This window comes from Lepisosteus oculatus, chromosome 2 (genome assembly GCF_040954835.1).
Source record: "Lepisosteus oculatus isolate fLepOcu1 chromosome 2, fLepOcu1.hap2, whole genome shotgun sequence".
NCBI classification, from domain to species: domain Eukaryota; kingdom Metazoa; phylum Chordata; class Actinopteri; order Semionotiformes; family Lepisosteidae; genus Lepisosteus; species Lepisosteus oculatus.
The window spans coordinates 34,339,691-34,359,324 of record NC_090697.1 but is presented as its reverse complement, the minus strand read 5'-3'; the positions used below and the strand labels follow the sequence as shown (position 1 = coordinate 34,359,324).

Below are 19,634 nucleotides of genomic sequence, written 5' to 3'. Positions count from 1 at the left end.
TTAATTTATTAAATATATCCTTAAAATGAATCGTAAAAAAGTGTCAAGTTCCAAGATGAAGTTAAGTGTGTTGGAAAAAGCAACCTGATGCTTGATGTAACAAATTAATAATTGTGATTGGTTAGGGAGGGCTGAAATTGTCAGAAGTATCTGTCTGCAGTATCTGATGTTAATGCCCTTTGAAGCAAGCAGGAATGTGTAACTTCATAGTTAATGAAATTAAGAATTCTGAGGAATACATTATGCTATGGAAAACTTGCCATAATTAAAATATGTGGCATTTTTTTACCTTTGAAGGTTCTGAAGAGAAAACATAGAACCTTAGACACAAATGTGCATACAAGCATCCAGTTTTCATTATCTTTTGTTATGACTGAATATCTACAGTGGTTCTGATGGAGATAATTCCTATCAATGGAATAAATTGTGTCCTTTGAAAATAGTACATGGGGAACGCAAATCTTGGTTTTCTTATTTAAATTATATTTACATACTGAATTTTCCCACAGCTCTAAAATAAATTTGCTAATTAAAGCTAAAATAATAGTGGAACAGATGTTTGCTGAGTGACTGTGTCTTTAAAACAAAATATATTCTATCCTGAGTGACTTTACCTTGGAAAAAGAAAGAAAAAAAGTGGTTCTTCAGCACATTTCCCAGTAGATATTCTTGCTTAAATCCTCTTTTTACAAAATCCTTTTACAGCTTCCCTATTCAACCGCAACAAAACCCCCTCTGGCAAAAGCAACCATTTAGAGTTGCCTCTTGGAGGCCAACTGTCTCTGTTCATCACCCTGTTTTTTTACGTCATTTAGATTCAGGTGAAGACAGCCTGCCACAACTGCAAGACGTGATCTGTAGATGTCAAATCCCTTCTTATTAGTAGGAGACAGGATAGCCACAGAGTTTATATTAAATGATTTTATTTGGTATATGCCATAATAACTTTCTCTGTCTTGTATTGAAAGGAAAAACCTCAGGTTCTTTGCTTTTATCATGCTTTATTCGAAGTTGAATTACATAGCCTTGGTCCTCGGAGAAGTGAAGTAGTTTATTGTGGTGATTTTTCATTTTTCATATTAATGGACACCAGTTTAGAGAGCAGATGAGCTAAAGAGGGATAGCTACAGTACCACTGCTTTTCTTCCTTGGGAGACTTGACCTGCTAGTCTGGAGGTGTAAGCTATACAAGCCTGGTGATATCCAGAATCTGGTTCTGAGAGAATAAGATCACTTTATTAGCCATATACAATTTCTTGTATTAGGAATTTGTCTTTTCGCATACCCCAGCTTGCTGTCCATGAGACACACAGACACACAAACAGGGAGAGAGAAGCTTGGGGTCAGAGCGCAGGGACAGCCATTTATACGGCGCCTCTGGAGCAGTTGGGGTTAAGGGCCTTGCTCAGGGGCCGAACAGAGCAGGATTCCTCTGCCGGCCGTGGGATTTGAACCAGTAACCTTCCAGCCATAGGCGCAGATCCTTAGCAACAGAGCCACCGTACCGCCCCCTTTTTTTGGAGATGGAGAATGGAGATGATATCTCTGTCTCTTGCTTCCTAGCTCATCTGACTGAATCGGGACATGAGAATGGGATGTTGGATAAAGGCTAAAAAGAGAGTTGAGAGCTTGTATGTTTCCGAGGTTCACTGTTGTATCTCAGTTTCATGTTCACACAATTCCTGGTCTCTGACCATGTAGTGTGACTCCAGTTTTAGTCCATGTCACCTGTGGTAGTGAGTGAGCTCAAAGAAGTCAGTCTTCTTTCTCACTGCCGGCAGTCAGGAAGTTTCTCATCAGAGCTGCCCCAGCCTCCACTTTCCCCAGTGAATCTATTGATTTCTCTCTGGCTCTCCACAGCAGTCACAGCACATGTGTTTATAGCCATGGAAACACTTTTAACAACTCTCGTCTTGGCTGCTGGAAGCTCAGTGTTACTCAGCTAACATTCTGCTGGGGAAGGACTTGACTGTTGATGGGTCCAAGGCCTTTGGAAAGTAGCCTTTTTCAACAGAGAGCGCTCTGCAGCTTACATTTCGAGAAGAAAACAAAACTGGTCTTCAGGATACAAGGAATGAATTGTTTGTTTATTGAAAAAGTGTCATCAGAACATGACTCATTTCGAATATAATGCTGCATTTGGATATACAGTAGTTAATTCTTACAACTGCTTTACATTCCGAGAGTGGTTAATTGCAGCATGGATGATTGTAAATGTAATTGGAGAAGTAACTCGATTACGCATCTTAGTTGACATGTTTTTCATTCAGTTTAATTTTGTTTCTGAGTTGTCTTAAAGATTTTCTACGATTTGGAAATTTCTTCCTACACGTGATAATTGCCTATTTACAGGTACTGTATGTACACATTCCAATTGAGCAGGGGTTCCCAACAGTACTGCAGGGGGTTCGTGAGATTGTGATGGAAACGCCAATGTCAAATTAAATAGTCCTATTAATAAATAACAAGGTAATAATAAGAATAAGAAAAACAACAGTAGTAATATTCATATTTTACCAAGTGAAAAGAAGCATGTTAAGAGAGTTTCTGTAGCATTTATCTACATTTATTGAAAGGTTTGATTTAGTTAAAATCTCAAGGGGGTACTTGAGGCAAATAATTTTGGTTGAAGGGGTTCAGCTGACAAAAAAGGTTGGGAACCCCTGCAATAGAGGGACCAGTTCTTCTGCCAATAGTGAACTTCCTAAAATTGACAACACACATTTATTGCTCCTTTAACACTGGATGTTGTGGGGATATACTTTTAATTGTCAGTTGGACCACAGATTTGTCTAAGTTGTGGCCTTGTATTGAGGTGCATAGGTAAAGGTTATTTAATCTAATATTCTGAAGTGAGAGTTTTACAAGGATGTTCCGGCTAAAGCAAAACTGTGAACATATTGGATAATAAAGCGCACATTGACAAACCAATGAGTGATCACCAAATCTGCTTCTTTCTAATCTGCAAGACAGAATAAAACAGAACACAGGGGATCAGAGTTGGCACCATGTTTTGTACAGTTAACAGTTCCAAGATCCTCCTGCTGGTGTTTATTATCCAGAAGATGACAGGAGAGTTTGACACAGAGAGCCAACAGGCCCTTATTTTCCTTCTCATTGTATGATTTGTTGTTTTTTTTTTGTCAGAGGAGGATGTGTCCAATGTCCAGATCATGTGCGCATGGTGCCAGAAAGTTGGAATCAAGCGCTACTCCCTGAGTATGGGCAGTGAGCTGAAAAGCTTTTGCAGTGAGAAGTGTTTTGCTGCCTGCCGGAGAGCTTACTTCAAACGCAACAAGGTAAGGCACGCCTTTTTTTAAAATAAATCATTCTGTCAGGGCCAGCTGAAACCATTTGAAAGTTGCGATTGAAAAGACTTCCTCTTTTATGTGAAAGAGCGTTTTCACAGAACTCACTTAAGTTAATTAATTAAATTCATTTGTCATTTTACAAAAAAGGCTCAAACTTTCACTTCTGTTACACTTTCAGTTCTTAATATTAGAATAAAGCAGTATTTCCACTCTTTAGAGTCTTCGCGCAATATTCCAAAATGTGCTGCAGTGTCTCAGGTCATATAAGTCCATAGATATTCCACAAAACAGTTGCAGAAAGGCAGAGTAGGAGAAAAACATATGCTATTTGAGATCATCTCAAAGTTGCTCTGTAATTTTGAGATCGGTATATTATTGTGACTGTGGAAGGTAACAAAGCTTGTTCCTTCCAAGTTCTCTAAAGTCCATGTTTCGAGTGTTGGATCTATGTTATTAGATGGTGGATCAGGTACAGATGGTAGATCTGGTCTGCAGGTATGCCTGAGTAAAATATGGAATCTTTGCATATCTGTGTTTAATTGAGCCTACAGTATAAGAATACCTCAAGTCTCTTTGTGAATCAGGACAAAACCAATCCCAGAAACCCAGAATAGAAAGTCCTAATAAAGAGGCTAAGCAATAGATGTCCTTTAAGCCATTGGCTTTTAGGTTTCTTTTCTGATTTGCATCCTTAAAAACAACCAACAGCTTTTTACAGGATGTCAAAGTCCCTGGATCCATGGGAGATTTACAGGAGGCACCAGCTGGTTTCTGATGATTTGTAGTAAATCCACATCTCGATCATAAAGGCCTGATATTGTGATCTCATAATAATGCTTTCATGCATTTACATTATCGTGCTTTCCAAATCTCTGTCACTAGGCAATTCATTTCTTCTGTGCTGTGAGACTCCCATGACTCTGGCATGACATAAAAACAAATCAGAAAACCTCTAATTAAAAAGCTCTCAAAGATAGCATGTATTGTTGAAACATTCCTGTTATTGTACAGTTTTGTGGCACATAGGCTTTCCTTAATCGCGTGCATATTTAAAAAGTACAAGGTTCAAGGTTCCCTAGGTTCAAAAGCAGTCCGTTAATCTCATTGCATCTTTTTGTTTTTGACCCTAGCACCCACTCTTTTTAAAGAAGAGGTGTTGCCTAAATTTTCTCATCACTTATATGTTTTAACACAGGTCTTTGGCAAGCTAAATACAAAGTAATAAATAAATATCTAAAATTTACCCCTTTAGAATTTGGTTTTGGGAAAACAAATCAGTGAAACCTGTAGTCCTGTAATATGAATGGTAGCACTACATGTGTACCACATATGACCATAACATATAGTGTATATTCTTTCCACAAAAGAAGATATTTAATGCCTGATATTAAATTAATCTGTTCTGCTGTGTTATGCTGCGTTAGTGTATCATTTATATGGTCATAAAGAGCCATCCTTGAGCCCCCAGTGTTTGTCATAGGCTGTATACAATCAATTTCTCACACCAATCACATGAAATAAAGACAAAGCAAATCAATTCAAAAGTAACAACTGGCTATCTTGTCTCATGCTTGATAGATGGTGCCATTCTCATTTTGCGTCTCTCTCCTCGCTCTGTACTCTCCTCCTTTCTGATCTTGTTATATTTTTAACCCTGGGTCATTGCCTTATGTTCACCAGTGACTAACAACCCATTATTCCTTTTCATCAATGAGACAGGATGAACGTCGGTGTGTCTCTCTAGTGGTCAATTGATTACCTATAATATAAAGTGAGATTCTGAGAATGTTTTGTTTGCTTTGGAACATAGCCTGATAATATCAGGGTATTTTTTTAATCTCCCTTTATCGCTAAAAACAATAGGTTTCTCAATAATCAAGGCATTCATGTGCTGTCTGAAGGAGCCCAGTGTTGTATCTGTTTATGTGTTTAAAATATTTAACTTGGTAAAAAAACAAGTGTTTTGAGAAAACGAAAAGGAATTACAAAACTATTACAGCAATTTCCAACTCAATGAGCCAAATTCTAATTCAATATCTTAAATCAGTTAAATGATTTTCATGCACTGCAGTGGTGTGAAAAAGTGTTTGCCCCCTTCCTGATTTCTTATTTTTTTGCATGTTTGTCACACTGAAATGTTTCAGATCATCAAACAAATTGAAATATTAGACAAAGATAACATAAGTTAACACAAAATGCAGTTTTTAAATGAAGGTTTTTATTATTAAGGGAAAAAAAACTCCAAACCTACATGGCCCTGTGTGAAAAAGTGATTGCCCCCTAAACCTAATAACTGGTTGGGCCACCCTTAGCAGCAACAACTCCAATCAAGTGTTTGCGATAACTGGCAATGAGTCTTTTACAGCGCTGTGGAGGAATTTTGGCCCACTCATCTTTGCAGAATTGTTGTAATTCAGCCACATTGGAGGGTTTTTCGAGCCTTAACCGCTTTTTTAGGTCATGCCACAACATCTCAATCAGATTCAGGTCAGGAATTTGACTAGGCCACTCCAAAGTCTTCATTTTGTTTTTCTTAAGCCATTCAGAGGTGGACTTGCTGGTGTGTTTTTGATCATTGTCCTGCTGCAGAACCCAAGTGCGCTTCAGCTTGAGGTCACAAACAGATGGCCGGATATTCTCCTTCAGAATTTTTTGGTAGACAGCAGAATTCATGGTTCCATTTACCACAGCAAGTTTTCCAGGTCCTGAAGCAGCAAAACAGCCCCAGACCATCACACTACCACCACCATATTTTACTGTTGGTATGATGTTCCTTTTCTGAAAAGCTGTCTTACTTTTACGCCAGATGTAATGGGACACACACCTTCCAAAAAGTTCAACTTTTGTCTCACCAGTCCACAGAGTATTTTCCCAAAAGTCTTGGGGATCATTAAGATATTTTCTGGCAAAACTGAGATGAGCCTTTATATTCTTTTTGCTCAGCAGTGGTTTTCATCTTTGAACTCTGCCATGCAGGCCATTTTTGCCGTCTCTTTCTTATGGTGGAGTCATGAACACTGACCTTTACTGAGGCAAGTGAAGCCTGCAGTTCTTTGGATGTTGTTGTGGGGTTTTTTGTGACCTCTTGGATGAGTCGTTGCTGCGCTCTTGGGGTAATTTTGGTCAGCCGGCCACTCTTGGGAAGGTTCACCACTGTTCCATGTTTTCGCCATTTGTGGATAATGGCTCTCACTGTGGTTTGCTGGAGTCCCAAAGCTTTAGAAATGGCTTTATAACCTTTTCCAGACTGATAAATCTCAATTACTCTGTTTCTCATTTGTTCCTGAATTTCTTTGGATCGCAGCATGATGTCTAGCTTTTGAGGATTTTTTGGTCTACTTCACTTTGTCAGGCAGGTCCTATTTAAATGATTTCTTGATTGAGAACAGGTGTGGCAGTAATCAGGCCTGGGTGTGGCTAAAGAAATTGAACTCAGCTTTCCAAAGATGTGATAAACCACAGTTGATTTATGTTTTAACAGGGGGGGCAATCACTTTTTCACACAGGGCCATGTAGGTTTGGATTTTTTTTCCCTTAATAATAAAAACATTCATTTAAAAACTGCATTTTGTGTTTACTTGTGTTATCTTTGTCTTATATTTCAATGTGTTTGATGATCTCAAACATTTCAGTGTGACAAACATGCAAAACAATAAGAAATCAGGAAGGGGGCAAACATTTTTTCACACCACTGTATATATTCATTGTGTGCCGTGGCTTATCATAGAAAAAACAAAGTACACATAAATCTAAAAACTCAAATGTAGGCTGATGGAAAGGTGATTTGTATGCCATCTCTACTGTGATTTCAGTTGATCCCAGTGAGACCATATTGTACAGTACATGCAGAGTGGACTCCCATGATGATGTTCACTTCCCACTAGTTTGGTTAAATGTTTTGGCACTACTTTATGTTAGGGGTTGTATATGCTATTTATAAGCATTTATAAACTGAGTATATCAATTAAATATTAATATAGCAGCACAAACATGATAAGAACCAACATCTGCTGTAGGTTAACTGCATGCGAGCTCTAAAATGGGCACCTTTCAGGACCTTTCAGCACACCGATCTCCCAACCCAGTACTAACCGGGCTTAATTCAGACCATAGCCTGAGCCATATCACTAACCCTGACCCTAGAGTTATTTGCAGAACATTGCTTGTCCCGTCTATTACACTTTGCCCATCATTTAAAATGTTAGTAGCATAGTTAACTTATTTAGTTTAAACTAAAAAACACGTTGTTCAAACTAAAGTGTTGCCAAGTCTATTTACAAGTTGACCTCATGAGAAAAACATTTTTTCATCTACTGTATATGTTCAGAGGCCTGCCATCACAATGCTTCCTGCTACCAATATATACTCATTAAGCCTTGGCACTGGTGCGGAAATGCCCTTGTGCACAGCTTGCTGATCTAAATAAATGAGCCACACTGAAAACTGTAGGAACAGCAGTGGCGTTGTTCTGATTTTTCATTGCTTTAAAAATCAAACATGCTAATGGCGCGCAATGCTGAAGGGCTGATGTTCTTAAGCATCGAGGTGGGCTTGTGAGATCCTGTTCAAGCGCAAGACCAAAGTGCCACGTAAAACTTAAAAGTCTGTGCTACCGCACTCTCGTTACCTCAACACCAACGAACACCGCATCTTGAAATGAGTTGTTCATTCCTGAAAAGCTGTGACGCCCTGTTCTTTGTCCTCTTTAGTCACTTAAAAGAAGTTGCCAAGTCAGAAGACGTTAATGGCTATTGAGGTGGCTGCATGCCAGACAACTCGCCATGCTGCTGTGCAAGCTCATACCAGGGAAAGGCATTCCGTTCTTTCTCATAATCAAAACAGCCATATTTTGGAAAAGCCAGTCATAAACCTCTTGGGTGCTCTGAGATGGAGGGTGGGAGATTACATCCCTAGATTTTTTTGCTTGTTCCTTGGTGATGGATTTAATACTGAAAATACCATGTTCTATTACGTTGGGGAAAGGAAAGTTTTCCAAAATTCGATCGCATGTGTCGCCCCCCCCCCACTTCCCCAAGGCTGGAGGCAAATTCACTGCAGTACAACCCCCCACCCCCTTAGCCCACTTTCTCGGGTGTGCTCGCGGTGCCTCCTCCAGCACTGCAGTGTGCTTTGCGTTTCCAATTGGCTGAGCAGGGGATGACTCCCTCACCTCAGATGCACGGTGCTGAGAGAAGCTGACCTTATGACTGTGCCAACTGTTAATGTCTTCTTGAAAATGTTCACATGCTGACACGTTCTCTCAGTGATGTAGCTCCCATCATAAGAGGTATCCACACTGTATCTGGTGTCAGCATGGTCACCAAGAAAAGTAACGAAGGCCCGGGTGCTTTGTATCTATTTTTGTTATCGGTAAACTGTATGAAAACAATGTAGAAACACATATGTAATCTGCGTGGCTGAATTCTCAAAGGCAAATTTAGACAGGGTGCACATTGATGCGAAAGCCTAAAGACTTTCAGCCACGGCAATACACTCTTTAAGAGCAAAAGGCTTTACAGACACTGTAAAGTGAAAAAGTGCAAAAAATGCATCTGGGTTTGCCCTGAAACCAAAGAAGGAAGAGAATATGATACTGCAAAGGAATTTTAGTAGTTACAACTTCTTAAAAACACACTGAGTTTTCAATGGTGTACTAAAAGTCCAAAAGTACAGTACCTATAGCTGTTCCTTAACAGTGTATGGTACAGTATGTATTATGCTTAAAATGTATTTAAACAAATGGCACCATTATGCTGTCTGTTATACACAATGCATATATTACAGCTTATCTGTGTCATCTAGTTTACTTATTGACTAAAATACTGCAGTGTATTGAGTTTGAGTTTGTTATTGACTAGATAAAAAAATAGCTGAGCACTGATAAATTAATTATAAGTTAATTCAGATTTTAAAGATTTCCTCTCGGATGCATGTATTTTGACTGGGGTGGCAAAACCAGACTTAAATAAAGCTAGTTATTTCCAGTGCAGGTATGCTTTGTACTGCTCAACAACAATGTGCAGCTTTAGGCAATGTTATCGTTTTTCATTTTGATGATCAGTTTAGTTGGTTGCTAAATGTACATAAATGTACTTTAGTGTTATAAAATACTGAGATGGAAACCACATCACAGGTACACTGCTACACGCGCTACACTCTACACAGCTTTTTCTGTAAAAATTTATATTTTGTATTTTGAAAGCGATATATTGAAAGAGCATTAATGTTAATCTCAATATTATTAAGCTTCTATCAACAAACAAAAAAAAAACATTCACAAACAGTTTTGTGTTGTATCAAATAAAATAGCAAAATATGTGAAGTTTAAAAGATATTGTGTACACGCTGTCCTTAGTCCCGTTCTTTAGGAAAGATTTTTCTCTTTATATGGACTAAATCATTTTTGTAATAAACCCACATTCAGATATAGACTGCCTACCTTTTCATATGACCAGTAAGCTTTAACTTCATACATTTAGGGCAGTGACATTGGCATATACTTTTATCAAAATACTGTATATACTGTATTAGCTTAGTAAAAACTGCTGGAAACATCTGTAGAAGACACCAAGTTTTCTTGCATTTATATTTATTTAAAATAGTGAATTGACTCTCGGTCTTCAACTTTTTAAGTTTACCTTTTAAAAATGTGTTGACAGATACTTTCAGAGTTACAGCAACTGTTTCTGCAGGCTGCGTCACAGGGATATCTGACACCTTCGTCTAAATTCAGATGTTTTGTGAAGGAATGAGAACTTTGAATGCATGAAAGGAATTCAGTAAGGAACAAACTAAAAAAAGGTTTATTTTGCTGCAGTGAAGAATGTATCTGTTGTTCTCTAAACTTGACCCATAGTGTCAGTCTCATTTGCACTACAGGTTATGTAGGAAAATGTGTTAGACACTAAACTAATCTTTTGGGTGGATTGTGTAACACAATAAATGACCTCTGCTGATTGGGAATATCTACATTCTGCACATTGTGGAGTAAAATGGTATCTGGTAATTCCAGTAGTAATTGTTAAGTAATTGGTAGCTAAAACAGATAGAGGGAATAAAGAATCTCTATTCCAATATCTTTCTTTTACTAAAGAAGAACGTTGGAAATGTTGCAAACAAGAGGCAGCCATTTTGCTGATTTTACTTATTCAGTAGCTGAACAAATAGAAAAGTTTGTCTCGTCATGTCTTGAGTCCAGAGTTTAAGCTTCGACCACTAGGTAAGATAGCCTATTCCAGATCTTCTGTTTTAAGAAGATTATTTCTTCTAAATAGATTTCCTTTTAGTTTATGGTCCCAACTGTGGTCCTATGTCCTTGCTTCGTTACTTGCTTTGTTACTGTACTGTACATGACAGTAACGTACATATAGTACACTGGGTTGACCCCCTATAAACCCTGTAAAATTTTATATGATACTTGTATCTGTTTCCTTTCAGTCCTCTAAGTCCCCTTTGTTTTACCCAAGAGATCCCTGTCTAGCAGGCTTCATAGGTAATCAGCCATTTCTAAAATCCTGTAACAATTTAACTACAGTATGATCAGTTAAACAGGTTATGTGAACTTAATCAGTTGAGGGATAATTTGGGGCATAAGCCCTCAAGGACAAGAAGTCCTTCAAAGAAGAGAGCAAGTGGGGTTTTTCACTTAAAGAGTTTGTGATCTTCCAACCACACTTGATTCAGAATGAGTCTTATGAATGGACGGGACTGGGGCAGTCCTGCCAAGAACTGGAGACACGTGTTTGAGACCTGAGAGAGTTTGCTCTCTTTCACCCTGGATGTATTGTATACAGCAACCCCCTGACACCAGGAATCAGTCCCGTTGTTCTTTGAGATGTCTCTAAGGCTATAATATCCTTTTTGTGGTATGGTCACCAGAACTGAACACAATATTCTAGATGTGGCTTCCTACTGTGTTGTAGAGCTTGAGCACAACATCCCTGGATTTAAATTCCACACTTTTTGCTGTATGGCCAAGCATTCTATTTTTATATCCATAAACATGCACACATAAACACACCACTACCCATCTTCCCTGTGCTTAAAACAACAAACTGTATAGGGGGATGAAACTCAGAGGGCAGTTTGGGGATTCATCATTCAGAGAATTGCTAGAGTATCAGTTACTTGCTAATGGAGTGAGAAACAGTTATCATGTTGCTTAGGTCTACAAGTAAACAACAAAAATAACCATTGTGAAGAGTTCAGCGGTCTAACAAGATATAAATGATATTTGTGCGAGTGTTTATATGCCGACATGAAAAACATGGATGTCTTTTCAAATAGCTCTTCTTTCTGAGATGGCTTGTTTGTGGGTTACAGTTTTATGGTATTATTAATATACTTCTTTATATAGAATAAGATACACCACAAAAACATACTGCTTTTCCAAAGGCTGAAATACAGTTGCTGCATTTGTCTTGTGCATACTTGTTTAAAAGATTGCGGCAGTGACTTCAATGTGGTGTTGTGTTACTGTAAATATCTGCAGCTGCCGTATCAGGTTTTTGCCATCTGATATAGCTTTGTGGTCATTGTATTGGAGAGCCTGTATTTCCTTTGGCAGCTGTATGAAATCATTAAAAATCTGAAATAAGGTGTCTGATAAGAAAACCATACTGCAGAACAGTGCGGTGCTCAATGCCTGCAAGAAATGCCCGGAAGGGTGTTCCTGGTGTGTCAAAGGGTCTTCAAACAGGCTGGTAGTGGAATGTTTTAAATTGATGTTGATTGTTTCCCCCTTCGCACTCACAATGTGTTCACAATGTGAAAAAAAACATTTTGTTTATTCTGGTTGCATAATAAAAATCAATGTTCAGACCTGGCAGGTCTACCTAGCTAGCAGGTAGTGCGTGTTGATTCTTTGATCACTTTTTTTTTCATTATTGTATTTAATGTAAAGACTATACAAGGAAGGACTTTGCAAGGAAAGAAAGAGTAAGACTGGAAAAGGGGACATGGAAAGAGTGCTAGAGAAAGATTTGAGTCATTTTATTTAATTTTAGTCACATATGACTTTTAATCATTGATCATAAATGTTTTTCCTCTTAGGTGTTAGATCTGGTCTGAACTAATTTTGAGTGAAGCTGATTAAAAGCACTTAAGATTACCATTGTTGTGGGTTTTCTAGGACTCACTCAGTTTCCTGGCCTTGTGTTTGCGAGTTTGGCAATGTACATTATGGCAATGTAACTGCAGCCATTATTATTATTATTATTATTATTATTATTATTAATGATAATAATAATAATAATAATATGTATGGCATTTCTTTCCTGATTTGAGGGTAAAAATGTTAAAAAAATACACAGAATGAGTAGTAGATGTTACTTAATTTACTTCAGAAAACAGGTCAGATATTGGGTGGGGTGGAGGGATTTATAAATACTCTCCTTGCCACCTTTGTTTTCTCAAGTGCTCACTGGGAGATGCTTGGCACGCTGGGAGGCCATGAGAAAAACAGATTTGACAGATGGATTGCCTCAACCTATTGCCTGAGACCTCTGCTTTTGAAGAGCACACACACACCACCATAATTAAAAGAGCTGTGTTGTCTGATCAAATAGTCACTCTTAAGAGAAATAAACACATGGTAATTATGTTCAGAGCTTACAGGTATGCAGCCAGCTATCATCACGCGGTTGGTATTTTTCAGAAGCTCCTTTGAAGGGGTAACAATAACTTAATTGCCTTGGCTTCTGAAATGAACACACCCATGTCTACGCCTTATTATTCATTTCTATTATTTCTCACCTTAATTTTGATAAAAGTTTCACTTCTTCATTAAGAAAAGGACATTTTCTACATCAGAGCTATTATGTTGCCTTGAAAAGATGCCATTTGTATTAACTTTGTAAACTCAGGTATTGGCATGATAGTAACGCAGGTTAAGGGATTATCTGTTGCTTAATTCTGCAGCCAAAGCCCATGTTGGGTCACTTGCAATAAATCTTCTGGTTTAAATATTTTATTTTTCTATATGCGGATGCTTACATTGTGGTGTGTTGCTGCTACATAGTGCAGTTTTTAATTTGTAGTATGCCCCACCTGCACCCTTACAACTACTGTATTTCTAGGGATACAGTTGAAAAAGCTTAAATCTACAGAAGAAATGTACATCAGGAGTCCTGAAAAGGAAGTGGGCTAGACCAGCTGTTTGGATTTAGAAATATAGAGCATTTTGTCAACTCTCAGGTCTTGGCATTGAAGTAGATTGTCTGATTGTCTGAACTCCTTGTAGCCCCTTGTATTATTCAAACCGCATGGTGATTGGTGATTTGTCTAATGTGATTCTGTAAAAGGTAGCTAGGCTCTGCTTACAGTAATGGATCCATACAAGCCCCAAACCTGGAAAAATGATAAGTGTCTGGTCATGTTTTTTTCCGGTATATTAAAGGGTGTTTGTGTTCAGAAACCTTTTCCTTGCAAAAGCAGAGAAGGAAAATAGAGCTTCCAGGAGCCACGTGTACTTCTTAATGTGAAGCTTGCATCTGCATAAACACACAGGCCAGCAAGCAGAGTAGTACCTGCTGGTATGAGCAGCTGTCACACTGCACACAGAGATCTCTGGGAAAAAACAGAGGGAAAGGTCTGGTTGGCACGAGAGGACAAATCCTCCATCACTTAGTAAGGAGTTGCCCAGCATTCACTTCTTTGACATACTTTCTCACTATGTTCAGTAGAAAATAACAATATTCTCAAACTTTAACAAAGATTACCTGTGTTTGTCTCCTGGTACGCAAAGCCTTTTGGAAATGTTCAGTGAAAAGTGTTATTCACAAGGGCAGATGTACATCTTAGGTCTCGGGAGCTTGTTATTATTTATTATTGTTCGAGTACATGGTAAAGGAGCTTTAATGAAATTAAAAATCCTAATCTAAATCTTTGCGTTTCTCTTCTTTTTCTGTGATCTGTGTGAAAGATGGTTTGTAAGAGAATCTGGCAGGATGGATCTCTGCTGCCAGGTGTTCACGTGCCTTGTGGGAGTCTTTTCTTTTGACACATTTTGTAAACTGAATATTATAAGACTAGTATTCACTAGAGTGCCATGCCACCTTCAAGGAGAAAAAACTGGGTCAGAAGTGGCCCCATTAAAGGTACTGATCCCAAGTGACCAGTAGAAAAAGACTATACTGACACTTACAATTCCAGCCTACAAACTGCTGCGTGCTTCAACACCTGCAGTTCACAGTGGGGTTTAACTTACTGAAAGTCTTTATTCCTTTCCAGAAAGACTGGATGAAACACCAATTCAGAGCAAAACTCTTAGTAAATCCCACCTTCTGTGAGCTTGCTTTTAGGGTTGAATATTAGTCACATTTTTATATAAGCAGAGTCAGGAAGGCACAAACACATATCACCCTCCTGTTACTCCAGTGTTTTGGCAACTAGGACTTAAGTCACAGGTGATTATGAGGAAGAATGCATGTAACAAACATGTTAGTCCTGTATTGTGTGCTAAGAAACAATGTTGAGCATTTAGAGAATTTAACCCAAAGTAACCTAAAATGACTATTTTTTTTTGTGTGCAAGTTCTGGTACCACTTTACTGCAGCAATCAAGCTGGGGTTTGAGATTAGTTGTAGTTTCCCATAGGATTTGAGCCTACACCCTCATAGGCAGGAGTTAAGAGCCTCGATCATTACTCTACACTGGCAGTATGAATACCTATACCTGTACTACATAGGTTTATTCGTAAAATAGATGTGAGCATGATTCAAATTGTCCTTTGTGTTAATTCATTGCTGTGTTACTATCAAATTGTCAAAATGTGCTTCATCTGGCAAATTGAGTGCTTGGAATAACAAAAACTTTTGGCACGATTTCATTTTTTTTAAAAAGCAGTGGCTGAGCAGTTAACACTAATTAATTTGAATGCTAATAGCTAAACAAGCACTCATTGCATAACATTAAGTAAGAAAAAAGGCTTATTGGGTAACTAATTAAAAGACCTGTTTGCAGCTTTTAATAAGTTGAAAAGAGGGCAAGAATCCCCCATACCCTGCTGGTTTCCCGTACAGTTAAAGTGAATCATATGCCCATCTGATCTGTCCTGTATCTGTCCATGAAATGCTCAGGGGTAAATGGATCAGTGTCCTGGAAGGACTATTCTCTTCCTTTCTCAAGTTTATTCAAGGCTTCTGTAGTATTAATGTTAATATTAACCACCCTTCATCCCAGAGCAAACTTAATGGATGAGAAACCACCTTAGATGCTGATCAGATTCTTTAGATAGATAGATAATACTTTATTAATCCCATAGGGAAATTGATGTGTTACAGCAGTCCAGCCCAAGTCAAGCAAAAACAGACATCAGAATAGTTATGAAACAAAAGACAACAAAATAAATAAATAAAAAATAAATACATAGGTGTGTGTAAAATGTGATGACCATAGTCAGTGTAAAAACAATAAAATACGTGCAAAATGTGCATAGGTTTATACAGACTGATTGTCCAAAAAGTACAATGGAGCAAACATGCTGTCCATAGACAAGCAAATGAAGGTCTAACAGTCTTTATGAGCATAGATCAAAGTGAGTTTGTTGTTTTAATAAGGTGTTTTGGGGGCTAACCATCTTCTCAGTGTAAGTGAATTCTTTAAATTTCTCTTGTATCCTCATCCTTCTTTGTGTACTGTAAATATGAAACATAATGATGTACTTGATAATATACCTTCGAAGAGAGGAAAATATAAATTCGTACAAAAGTGTCAAACATTGAACCATTTTAAATTCCATCATGTCCTAAGCAGGTGTTGTCTTAGTAGTGTTTACTGAAGGTTTCCTTAATGTCTTATTCTATAATAGTTCAGGTGGGTAGCTCCGTCAGCATGCGTAGGCTGCAAAGGAACAAGTAATAGGTTTATTCCATGCTGAAAAAAGAAGAAAGAGAACACAACGTTTCGGCCGTGGAGCCTTCTTCAGGTGTCACCTGAAGAAGGCTCCACGGCCGAAACATTTTGTTCTCTTTCTTCTTTTTTTCAGCATGGAATAAACCTATTACTTGTTCCTTTATTCTATAATAGCTTACATCACAAACATGGTCCCCAGCACAGAGGCAGTGAGTTTCAGGGAGCTCTGTAGCCACTCAGCCCTGCTGTGTGGCGTCTTCGCACTACTGAGGAGGAAGTGCAGACTGTGTGCATTTTCCAAGCTACATTTAACACAATCACCCATTAGCACCAAGAAGCAGTTTCTACAGATACCCAGAAGAGACCAATTAGTCACATGATTAAATTAATTGCAATAAACTCTGGGCATCTGTAGTCCAGCATCTTGTTCATTCTGGGCAGTTCTGCAGTATCTTCAGAACATTGTGCTAAATAAAAAGAGAGGGATTTTAATTTGATGACTGGCTTTAGACTCATCTCCCAGATTAAATGTGAATAATGTTAGGATACCTCTGTCTGATTGACTGAATAACAAGAGTTATTGTGCTTGGTGAGTCTGTCTTGCTTGGGATGGAAACACGTGACGAATACAGATAGACGAGCCCTGTTTGTACTGAAAATGATGGAATATTGCTTTGACTCACAGCTTTGCACTTAAATCCCACAGCAGCTCCTAAACTTTTTTTAATAGCAATTTAAGAATTAAATAGAAAATCACTGTTTTAATTGGAGGCGTAAACACAGCTCAATAAAAAATTACTACTCCATTATCAAGACCAACACAATGACTCTTTCCTTGTTAAATGCATTGTTTCTCCAGAAATTTTCATACTCGCACTAATTATACATGTACTTGGTACAGCTAAAATGAGAGTGGGGTTTAAATTATGTGCTTGACAGAGTTTGTGACTCTAGCTAATTTTCTCTTTTTGTACATATCATTAAAATAATGTTGTGGAGATGTACAGTATTGTATGCCCGGTTTTGTTGGATTGTTTGACAGTAGAACTCTTGTGTAATGTTCTTCATCCTCATATTCACTAATGGTTAAAATACTAAACCTAAAGTAAACAAATGGAGGTTCTTGGGAACAGGGAAGACTGGAATATTTTAATTAGCAATTCGGCAGAGGTCTTTATTCTCACATATGTGAAAAAAACACATGGTATAAATAGGGGTTGGAGTGGTCCTTCTGTGAATTGTGTTTATTAAATGTGCAACGGTGTAAAAGTTAATAAACCTCACCAATCCTCAGCTGATACTTTAAATTGCGCACCTTTCAACATATACTTTAGCAAAAGACAAAAGGATTGGTTCTCATGAAAGTCCACAAAGAATAGGTTTTATCTGCTTAGCTCAGGTTGTCAGAAAAATCCACTGTGACTTTTTTGGAATCTGTGTCATATTTATTTCAATATTGTGCAATGCTCCCTTCATAGGATTTGTTAAGGGAGATTCTCCCAGTTTCTGAGGTATTGTTTCAACTTTGGGTTGCTTCGGCTTTGTGTGCTTGCTTGTTGTTAGGAGCAATATTTGCATGTATCACAGACAAAACAATGTACATGAAATCTACAGTAGAGTCTCAACATTCAGGAGAGTTAGGCATTTCAAATGGCTTTCAAATTTAGATATCCCATAGGGATTTAACTAAATGGGGGGGTGGGGGGGGGCAAATACAAATAAACCTATGTAACACTTCCAAATAAATGTCATTACACATTTGTCACAATGAAAGAGAATTTAAGAATTGCTCAGTGACTCCAAGTTGACACAGGGGCGGCGGCGGCAGCTGATCAGGAGGCCGCAGAGTCGTTTCCCGAGCAGCCCAAGGAGCTCATCGATGAGAAGGGATATACAGTAGGGATATAGGTGATCTAGGCTTGCAAATAATCAAAGAAACGAATGTTGAATCCATGAATGTTGAAAGCTTACTGTGCTCGGAAAGGGATCAGTTCGGCTACGTGGTATTTTTATGACTTGCTGTCTTTGCGTTTAAGAGCTCAAGTGTGAGCAAATTGACTACAGATGGAGTTATTATATTGAGCAAAGTCATCTTAAATCTGAGAGAGATTAAACATTATAAGTTAAGATAAAGATCAAAAATGAATGTTTAGTGGAAGCAACAGAAATCTGGAAAGAAACCGGGCTAATGCAGAAACAACTCTCGAATTAGATTTGAAAAAATCTTAGACCCAAAAGCCTGTGTTTTAATTTTGTTTTTGTCATTTTCATAAAGTTTAAAAAGAACTCTTGTAACTCTTCTGTAAATTATGAACCAGGAAGGGCTAATGTAGCAATACATTAATATTGTAATAAGAATGCACAAATAAGAACATGTGGTCTTCTTATTTGATGTAATATTTAGGGAAATGTAGAAAAAATGGGAACAATACATTTAACTAAATTGTAAAAACGTTTGCTGTTTGTGAAGGGTTATATTGCTAAGTGAATTCAAGGTGTGCAAAGGGACAAATAATATAGATATTTTCTCTTGTGAGGCTCAACCAGTAAATACACTAGCTAGTTATGACCAGGATTCTCCATCGAGGTACACTCACTTGGCTCAGCACCCTTGGAGACTAAGTTCAGGATTTGTCCAGGACACTCTAGACCCTCCAGTGAAACAGTGACCCCCTGTGACATCCCAGATGCCAACAGTCACATCAGTGATGTGGTCAGCAACGAGCCTCCTGCATGCCAAAGTGGGGACTTGATGGGTAGACATGGTAGAGTATCCTGTCTGTGTGAATACAGGGCTTGGTGTTGTGAAGAGTAAAGGCAAAACAGGTGATTCCAAATCGTATGACTATCTACTGAAGAAAAAACTCAACTTTAAATTAAAATACACAGTTTTGGAGTTGATAAGCCTCCTCTTTCTGTGAAGATACAAGTCTGGTGATCACCTTATGTTCTTTTGTTTAACCTCTTAATGTAAGTTTTCCAATTTATGTAACTTATTGTCCATTTGATTCTCATGGCCTTTCAGTGGAAAACAATAGCAACATCATGAAAAAAGATTCAAATTCTGAAATGTGTAATCTTTGGGGTCTTTCTCTCTGTGCAGTGCTTTGTTTTGGTCTGATAATCTCACACTGTCCATTCCACTCCACACCATGATGTATAGTTGCTATGGATACGAAAGAAAAAGTTAACATTTTCTGAGCCCTTAAAGGGATTAATTCATAACGCATTGCTATCAGTTCCTTTGCTGAAGATGATTCACTATTAGTGTCTACTCAGGTCTTCAAAGACAACTCACATGTCATGCAAGTGAAAAGAATAATGTTGTCTGAAGTGAAGACAGGCTTGCCAGAGAATCCAACAAAAGAGAAAAGAAGAGGTTGTACAGTTTACACTTCCCTTCGTTTATCTCCATGATGTTTCCATTTACTTGGTTTTGTATAACCTTCTAAACTCTATTTAAAATAGTCT

At 38.0% G+C, this 19,634-nt stretch overlaps 1 protein-coding gene across 7 annotated transcripts in view; it reads left to right on the top strand.

Annotated features, from left to right (window-relative positions):
* sobpa (sine oculis binding protein homolog (Drosophila) a) overlaps nucleotides 1-19,634 on the top strand; it is a 99,406-nt gene that overhangs the window by 28,315 nt on the left and 51,457 nt on the right. For all 7 annotated transcript variants that reach the window (XM_069178632.1, XM_069178634.1, XM_015350511.2 and 4 more), the window contains exon 4: nucleotides 3,148-3,299. In XM_069178632.1, the coding sequence (XP_069034733.1) occupies nucleotides 3,148-3,299 (152 nt within the window). The remainder of the gene's footprint in view (nucleotides 1-3,147; nucleotides 3,300-19,634) is intronic.